This window comes from Plectropomus leopardus, chromosome 1, assembly GCF_026936395.1.
Source record: "Plectropomus leopardus strain MGB_pleo_1.0 chromosome 1, ASM2693639v1, whole genome shotgun sequence".
NCBI lineage: Eukaryota > Metazoa > Chordata > Actinopteri > Perciformes > Serranidae > Plectropomus > Plectropomus leopardus.
Genome location: NC_142176.1, coordinates 36,916,929 through 36,926,928, shown reverse-complemented (window position 1 = coordinate 36,926,928; position 10,000 = coordinate 36,916,929). Strand labels below are relative to the sequence as shown.

The following is a 10,000-nucleotide window of genomic DNA, read 5'->3' as shown; positions in this document are numbered from 1 at the left end:
ATCAGACACACAGACACACTCCACCCTGCTGAGTGGCCGAGTGCAAGCCATCCACCTCTTGCCTACTGACAGGGAGCAGCAGTCTGTCAAAAAACATCAAACCAAGACTGGCTTTAAGGTCCGATCCCTTCTAAAATTCTGTTCTGTCCAGCCTGATGGACGCAGTTCAGTGTGACGTAGCGGGCTGATTTAAAACGGGTTCCCCTGTTGGGTCTATCTCAAAGTAACTCTTTGTAACACTCCTGCTCTTACTTCTGTGGGACAGTATGGCCCTGTTAGTCTGTCTGGCATTTGATTGGTGGATATCAACAACAAGAAGTGGCATTACCATAAAGGCGACTTCATGGTTCATAATAAAGTCAGAAGCTGCACAGTTGCTCAGCATAAGCAGCCAAAACTTAAAGCATTCATATGGTCGCTGGTGGGTTTCCTTCATGGTTTCCTTTACATATAGTGGGGGTCTCAGATCAGTTATAGTCTGTAGACAACCTACATTAGTTAGGCTCGTTTTGGCTCTCTTTTATGTTTTTGCATACATTATTTACCATATTTCTTGGAAGCTTTATGATTGTTGATGAAGATACTTTATTAATCCTGCCCAGGGAAATTCATTATGGTAAGGGTGTATACGATTGTTCTATGTAAACTCATGTAAAGCCTGTTTGTTAGGCCTTCATGAAAAACCCAGCTGGATGAAAAAGTTTTGACCTCCACAGCTTTCAGTTTTGTAAAGTTTTCTTCTCGGTTATGTAGAGGTATGACAGCTCTGCGTGTGTTTGCAACTCAGTAATGAATATATTACATAAGGCTATGCATGCCGCTGGCCAGGATATGACTTTTGTCACCTCCCACAGATTCACAGCAGTAGGATGTGTGTGTGTGTGTGTGTGTGTGTGTGTGTGTGTGTGTGTGTGTGTGTGTGTGTGTGTGTGTGTGTGTGTGTGTGTGTGTTCATACATTATATTAGAATGCACACACTTCTTGTGCATTTTATTTTCTTCATCAGGCTACAGGTCACCTTGGAAAAAGGCTTACATCTTACAAAAGTCTACAGCCACTCTGTGAAACTGTACTTAGGCACAACAGTGCTTTGAGATTAATGTTAACATAGGCCTGCTAAAATGCTAACAAAGACAACCCTAACATGCTGATATATAATTATTATCATGTTCACAACCTTAATTAAGTCTTAAAGCATGCTAACATCCTAATAAGTATTCCATGTACAGTATAGCAGACTCTTATGGGAATGTCATATATGTTATATTTTGGCCATTTTATGTGTAAGATATATATGTGTTAGAGATATTTCACTGGATAGGTTGTTATCATTCATCCTCTGGGCAGGTGTGCAACAATTTCAACAATCCATCCAACAGTAGTTAAAATATTTCAATAAAACCCAAGAATGTTGATGTTAACAGAAGAGGAAAAGTCCATTTTGAGGCAAAACATCCATTAGTTTATTCATTAGATACTTTAAATTCAAGCTTCAAAAAACTTTATTGTCTATCACATAATGACAGAAAATTGCCTTCAGTTCACAACATGAAAAAACATTCACACCGAAATGTTTGGACCAAAATGATGGACTGACTGAAAGACATTGCCAATCCTAAAGCCACACTGCTAGCAAGGCTAAAAAGTGATGGTAGTTGTCAATGTGATTTGATATCTCTCCGTCATATCATCTTGTTTCAACAAATTTACTAAATTATTGTTACAAATAATGTATAATAAGCCTTACAGCAGAGGAACACAGCTTTCCACTGAATTGGTACATTTCCACACACACTCACTCCCATACACACTCAGTAAATGTCAGACACCCCAGGAGTCATCTTAAATGTTAGAAGCAGAGGTGTGGTTCTGTTTGTTTGAGTACTGGAGCACACTGTGATGTGTATGCATGTGTGTGCAACTGACAACACGATTAAATCGTGTGGACTTTGTGAATTATGTCATCGTGTTGAGAATTTTGCACAGCAGTCAATCAAATATTTATAGTAATGTACAGTAGTATGAGGTGATGCCATGTATCTAGTAGGTTGTAATTAGTGGGCATCAAGCAATGTAGGCAAATTAAGTAGTTTTTGATGTGTAGTTTATTTCATTTGCTTACTTGTGTCGAGGAAATTAGGTAGCAATCGTAATGTCCATTCAGTGACGGCAGTGCTTAGGCAGTGCTTCATCTAAGGTATCACGTATGTTTGTGATTGGCATTAATTGAAACACATCACCTGGTTGAACATATCAATTTTAGGCCCTGTAACCGGTGAATCCAACGACGCACCACCACAAAATACCATCTGTCTCAACCAAAGCAGCACTCCAACATTGATCTACGTTAGTTTGCACCGAGTTTGAAAAGGAGTTTGAAGAAATAAGATTTACAGCATATTAAAAGAAGTGACCTCCATAAAGTTTTTACAGGCTTCCATGCTGCTTTTAACAGTTTATTAATCTGAGGGTTTTCCGGCCTGTCCATGAAGTGAAATGTGACACACCAAGAAAAAAAAAAAGCTGCACGCACACACAATAAGGCATACTCCCCTGCTGCAGAGTCGTGTGCACAGCTGTGGTTTACTGGTAAAAAAAAAAAAAACTTCTATAGAGTGAAATACAGTTAGCAGCTATGGACTGAGAAAAAATCATTTCAGTCCCTGTGCCACTCAAAGGCAACTTGCAGCTATCAGCAACTTTAAAGGTGGAATGTTTTCTTGCATGTAACTTAATGCATCAGTTGACATCATGACACAGCCAACACACCATAAATTTGAATTTGACAGTTTGTTTTAATTGGCTCTCTTACATTACAAACCCTTTAGTGATAACTATATCTTTAAGCGCTTAAAAAATGTATATGAATTCCACAGATTGTGTGAATTGAATGTACTGTTTTTCCTAACTTGGATTTTAAAAAATTGCGAAGCATCGTCCTGTTGCGTTTCATCAGCGTTAAACCTTGATTAAAAGCCAGGGTTTTTTACTTACTTTACTGAACTAGTCAATTTCCATAAAACCCTGCCCAGCTCTTCCTGGAAACAGACAATATTTCTGTCCCTCTCCCCCTCTTTTTTGCTATCTGTGGTGTGCGATTAAGGCAATTATGCTGCCTCTTCACAACACCCAGCAGCCCAGCACTAAAAAGCTGGAAAGATAGACTACACAGAGCGATAGCAAGCAAGAAGTAAAGAGAGAAGACTGATGAAAAGCTTTCTCGGGTAGAAGGTGGCAAAAGTCAATGGGTCTATTCATTGGTCAGACCGGCTGGAGCCAGCGCATGTAGTACATTACAGCATCATGGACAAGCTTTTATTGGGCGAACATACAGTACATCTATACAATGGCCACAGCTTGTTTCACCTGAAATGACTCACTTTCACCCCCTGGCTGATGATTTACGATGATATGTGATGTCCCCAGGATGAAACACCAGCTTTATAACTAATATGAACGAGAATTGAGAGAGAAATATTGAGCCACAGTGACCTGGACTGACCTGACCTAGGTTCAGTTAAGATGGCCAAAAATTAGCAGGACGAATCTCTTTTTTTTTAAACTGAACTGAGGTTAGGCACGGATTAAAAAAAACTCGAGAGAAGCTAAGCTGTTGTGCTCCTCTCGGCCTGCAATACGCAGTCCATCCACATTAGTTCTGATCACTGGCTGCCTCGAGGCTTTCTCTCTCTCTTCCTCTACCCCTCTCTCTCTCTCTCTCTCTCTCTCTCTCTCTCTCTCTCCTTCTCTTTGTTTACCACGTAGAGGTTGATTTATGTCGGCTGCACTTGGCAGAGTTGGGTGGCGTGGGCGAGATATAGCAGCTGAAGGGGAGAGAGAGGGGAGACGAGCAGGAGGGAGGAGAAGAAGGGGAAGCAAAATGAGTAAGGCCAAGTCGGATTGATGTATCAGGGGAGAGGAGAGAGACATGAGCAGAGAGGAGAAACAAGAGACTAAGGGTTGGATTGGAATAGTAAGTGAGGACGGAGAGATTAAAGGATGAAGGCGGGGGCTAGCGAGGAAGGAGACGGGGAGAGGTGTTAGACTGGCCTCAGGTGTCTCACCTTGATTTGTATCTTTTATGATGCGTCTCCATGTCAGAGCACAAGGTCTCACGCTGCAGTCCCTCTGGCTCGCTCGCTCCTGTTGTGCATTTCGTCTTCATTCCTCTCATTATATTTACTTGTACGTTTTATCACAGACAGTCATGGTCAGGATAGGTTAGAGCAGAGTGCATTGCGTAAACCTTTAAGGATTCCTTTGGGAGAGCAGGGTTATTACAGCTATATAGCAGTATCATATGATCACTAAAGCGAATGGGGGCTATGACTACATACACAGACCTTGTTTTGTATGTGCAAAGCTCATCGGCCGCCCTGTTCACGGAATGTTTAAAAGCGGAAGCAAAACTAAATATCTATGAGAAAGAGATATAGATTGACCAATGTGCATTATGAAAAATATATAATGTTTAATTGTTTAAAAATCTACACATGCAAAATTTACAAGGCCAAAGAGAAAAGAGTGTCAAGTGTAAGATGCAAGTAAGGATGTGGGTTGAAATTTACATTTATTCAGTGTCTGGTATGTCAAATCTGAGAGAAGTATAAATTGTGGGTAACAAATGCCGTTTTTGTGTTGTAACTTGTTTTGTGTCCTTCTGGACAACCACGGGTGATGCACAGAAGGCTGCAGGCTTGTTACTAATGTATGGAGTACAAAAAAAAACAATAGCAAAAAGAATTACTCAGAAAACTACTGGAGTAAGTTGCCAATAGCAGTCAAAAGTATTGTCACCACTCAGACAAAAAATGTTGACCTCACACAAAAATGCGGCTTTGAAAATGGTAAAACAATCCAATGTGTCAAAGTGTAAGACAAAATACACGTTTTCACCAATAGTTGAGAAACAAGACCATCTACAACCATGCTAGTAGTTCTGTGAGGCACAGTAGTGCTTTGAGCATGCTTGAGTTTTACACCTGCATCTAAGTAATGTTTAGTGTGCTACAAATGTCAGTAACTTTGCTGGGATTTGGTCATAATTTTAACTTGATGATGGAGCTAGAAGAAAAATCAAGGGATCATTAACATTACTAAACTTGATACTGAGTAGAACACAAATTTGTGCACAAAATTCCGTGCCAATCAGATGCAGAGATATTTCAATGGGTAGATGAAAACTTTGACCGGCTAGAGGACTTATAGGAAAAGCCAAGGGATTACCAGGTTTCATTGTCTTGGCTTTATAAATGTGTGTACAAAATGTCATGGCAATCCAGTTAGTAATATTTAAGATTTTTCACTAAAACCAACAACCTAATAGTGTACAAGAAGAAATGGGGAAAAAATCCTAAAACTCAGTAGGGTTCATCCTCTTGGGACGATAATTAACCAATAGTAAAAGGACCAAAATGTGCTTAAGGCAAACCGCTGGGGGCTAATACTCTTCCGAGATAAGGCTTTTATGGTGCTTAAATTTGTCTTTCTCTCCCTCCCTTCCTGCAGCCGGTCAGCTGAGCCAGTCAGCCCACTTCTCCCTCCAGCTGCCCTACAATGTGCTAGGCCTCGGACGCAGCGCCAACTTCCTGGACCACCTTTTCGTCGGCATCCCCCGGCAGCCTGGAGAGACGGTGAGGAAATATGAGAGGGTGATATTACCTGGACACTTCACAGCATTCCTGCAGGAGCAGCCACAGGCTGTGCAGTCTCACAGAATATCTGAAGGAGAAGCACTTCTAGAGGTGCATCTTAGACCCGCAGCAGATGGAGAAAAGGAAGAAGGTGTGCTGAGCAAATAAAGATTTAGAAACCTCTTCAACCCTCTGGCTGCAAATTGCATCAAAATAGTTGTCTTCTTGAAAAACAGTTTGAACATGTTTAACACCACTCACATACCCAATCAAGTCATTTCAGAGCTGCCTAACTTGTCTGAAACATAACAGTGTATGGCATGCGTGGCTGAGAGATTTAATGTCTGTGCAGTAAGTCTTGGAAAAAATTGGAGAGAGCAGCAAGCAGAAATAGCCCCAGGATCATGGTGTTAAGAACCAGAACACTTTCCAAGAAAAATATCAAATGATGGTCTAATCCACGATAAGTGCAATTCAAGCACTTTGAAAGTCAGAAGCAGAGAGTAAATCAGTTGTTTTTCTCCTTCGGCTCAGGCTCCATTTCACAATGAACTGGATGTAACACGTCGTCTGGGGATTGCGATACTTGTTTGAAAGATATTTCATGAAGATGCAGAAGAGGGATTTCCCTCCATGTATTTCTTATCAAAATTTAGAATTGCTGAAAAGAAACATCATTGTCTCTGCACTGTTGCAAAAACAATGTGGGGATAATCCTGTTGTCTACAAATTGTTTGTGAAATAACTGATCGATATTTATTTAAAAAACAATTAAGGCCGACACAATGCAATCAGTTCTTCATTCTTTTCAATTTTCTACTGGAAGTTTTTGCTTTGCTTGCATTTTTATGGATACTTTTAATTCTTTTAAATACGAGCAAGTAGTATTATATTTTTGAAAACTAAATCCTGCTTAATAAGAGTAAGTTAAGGGTTTTCACAGGTACTCTAACCAATGTTTTGATAGCACTCATTATTTAAGAAGCATATTTTGGAGCCCTCATCATTAGAAAGAGTCTAAGAGTCAAATTTTGGCAGAATAAATATGATGGCATACTGAAACACAAGAGGTGAGAACAGGCAGTAAAAAGGCAGTAAGGAAAATCTTTTTTTCCTTGCCCGATCTAGTGATTAAAAAGGTTGAATAGACAGTTCCTTGATCATAGATAGATTCCACATCCAACTTATAATGTATAGAATGATTGATGGCATCACTCAGGGGATATGTGACGGTGCAGTGACCTCCCCGTTTAAACGGAAATAAAATCTACGCCCCATCATTGCTTCATGATTCAAACGCATCTGTTTAACAGCTCTGAGAGCGGAGGATTTACTGTATGAATGACGCTCGGGAAGCAGCCCATGTGTACCTCCTGTCATACAACAAGCCATCATTATATTGATATAGTAAATAATTTATAGAGTTTACATTTTTAATTTATTCGTCAGCTGTATTTCCACACTACACTACTTCAAATGACAGCGTTCCTCAGTTCCGCTCATTCACCATCTCCGCATCCATCTCATCTCTGTTCTCCCTCTCTCGCTCGCTCTCACGTTGCACTTGTCACACTCAATATTAGGCACGACAGGGCCCTTTTTTTTTTCCATCTCCCGTGTGGTACCGAGATCTTCGTCAAGCAGCTGATTAGAATTGTAGATGGCTTGGTCCGCGACTCAGAAGCTGTAGTGCACCAAGAACACTCATCTCAAACAAGCTGCTTTGTTGTCCCCTTTCCGCGCACTCCTTTTTCCTATGCAAAGAAATGTGATCTTTTTTTCCCTCCTCGCCCATTCCTTCTACAAAGTGAATTAATGAATGCCTAAAGATGCGGCCCATTATGCAGAGTAGATATTTTTTACCCAGAGGGCCTGGAGAGAGGAGCTACTTCATCAAATCTACCTGTAATGAGGAAGAGAAGCTTTGGAAAGCTCTTTAGAAGCAAAATCCCGACCGCCATGCCACCCTGCTCAGTCGGCAGGTTCGGATCGTTCCCTCTTCATCCATCCTTCTCTCATTTTTGCTTTCCTTCTCTGTCAGTCTTTATATCTGTCCTGCTCCCATTCTCTCACTATCTCCCCCGCTGTGCCCTTTACAATTTTCTCCTCCACAATGAGAGTTTCAGCCCGCTGTTTCACAGAAGGAGAGGTTTTGTAAAATCTACTTGGGTATCTTCCATCTTCTGTCCAATCATTCGTCTCTTTAAGTTACCCCCTCCCCCCTTCCTATCTCTGTCTCTGTGCGTCTCTCTCCTCCCCTCCTGTTCACTTATCTTCCACCCAGGGGATTCCCTTTGCTGCTCAAAGTGGTTTACTTCACTAATCAGTCCCCTACTTGTCACTCTCTCTCTCTGTTTCCCTCACCCTCCATCTCTGTGTCTGTCTCCCTCGCTCTCTCATAGTGTGCCAGTTTCCCTGGCTTTGAACCAGAGTGTCTCTCTTTCTCTCTGAAGACTTGGGAACACTTTTCTCTTCCAAACAGCCAGATCGGATCTGCTCCCAGGCAGCCGTAGTGGAGGCTGACTCGTCTCCAGCTCTGCTCCCCCGCCAGTTGCTGCACCGACGGCAGCGCTTTCCAAGAGCTAAGCGACAATGGCTGGCGGCGAGAATGTGCTCGTTATGTAAAAAGCAAACGCCGTTGTTGCACGCTTATTCAAAATAGCTGCGAGATGTGGTTCCTCTCAATTGATGAAGAACGGAGAGCAACAATTAAAGAGCAGCGGCACTTCCAGATCCTTCCAAATGTAGAACTGGAAATTCCTCACAGCTACAGGAATGATTACAGCTTTTTAAATCATTGATACGACTCCCCCTCCCCTGTTTATATCAGTGAACTCTTAACCCCTCAAGAGCCTGAGCAGGGGCTAAATCCAGACACAAGGCAAAACTGGACTTAGAAGAGGGTGAAGAAGAAAACCAAGCAAGAGTATTGATGGCACTGGGCTTTTCCACAAATCAAAGCGCTGTTGTATTCAGAGGTTAAATACAGTCTGTGTCAGTCTTGTGTCAGATGCCATCATTGGTTGTTGAGCCTTAAGGCGGCAAACTACTAAAAATGAAACTTGAACTTGTGCAAAGTCAAACAGCTGTCAAACACAGTGCTGCAAGCAAATGTTTTTAAGATCCCTGCAACTTCACTTCTGATGGTTAACTCTTCCCAAAGGACATGCGAAAAACTGGAACTATTTATGTGACAGGGTTGTTCGGGGATTTCAATTGAAGGGTCTCATCATGCACCCCTAAGCAGTGACGTTTTAGTAATTTCTAAATCTAAACATAAAGATTAATTCACTAATACACTACACCCCGAGGAAGGTGCAAGCTAATATGCATTGGTGTGTTTTTTAATATTTCTAGTCTACTGAAATAACGGCCTTTTATATTCTTTAAAACATCTTGAATGCCTGGACCTGGCTAATATATGCCTTTTTTTGGCAATAAGTCTTTTTTTGAAACATTCCCTTCCGTGTGCACTGTTGGTTTTAGGGACACCAATCGCACTCCTGCCACCTTACTCCTGGAAAAGAGAATTATTTGAGTTTCTTCAAAGACTTTCCCTAAATCTCAAGTCCAGAAGATTCTTGATATGATTTAAATTTTCCACCCTCTTTAAGATGCCCTCATAACTTTAGCCACATAGCCCACTTGCATTTAAAGGTCCTGCACACTCACACTGTGCTGTATTTTCAATCACTCTGCTAGTTTGACCGATGATCAGGGAGCTGTGTCTGGGGTCACATGATGTAGTCAAACTCTGAGAGGTAATATTGTACATGGTAAATGTACTTATTATCACTGCAACTAAGCCTTACTGTATTGTACTCAGTTCACTAGAAGGTATGGAAAAAAACTTTAAAAGACTAAAATCTGACTCCTTCTCACATCTTAAAACAAGAAAGTCACACTAGTCACACTATAACTATAACACTATAAAATTTGGCAGTGACTCGGGATCTTGCAGGGTCACTATTTTGTAAGAGTACAAATTCCTTTAAGGAATTATGCTCCTGGTGGAAAATTTCCCAACAAACTCCCTTTAAGAAATTTGACATATTCATAATTCCTTATGTGTTCACAAAACTGCATAACTCTACAAACACATGATAAACAATGTCATATGTGCAAAGTATTCTTGTTAAATTGGTGTCAATACAATCCATAAAGATAAACTCTGAGTGTGTGTGCAAGTTTCCATTTTGGATTTTGTCGCCTCAATTTGTTATCGGTCTCTGTTGGTTAGCTGCGCTATTTTAATGGGAGGACTAAACCATTTCAAAAAGAGGATTTCTCACAAAGATAAGTGCCAGTTGGGGGATCAGATACAAGCCAAATTAAACAACGACTTGCTCACTCCACAACTCCAACAG

The 10,000-nt window shown here is 41.0% G+C and overlaps 1 protein-coding gene across 1 annotated transcript in view; it reads left to right on the top strand.

Moving 5' to 3' along the window:
• The window catches only part of itfg1 (integrin alpha FG-GAP repeat containing 1), a 192,678-nt gene that overhangs the window by 170,263 nt on the left and 12,415 nt on the right, over window positions 1–10,000 (top strand). The window contains exon 15 of the mRNA XM_042484273.2: window positions 5,509–5,633. Coding sequence (XP_042340207.2) covers window positions 5,509–5,633 — 125 coding nt within the window. The remainder of the gene's footprint in view (window positions 1–5,508; window positions 5,634–10,000) is intronic.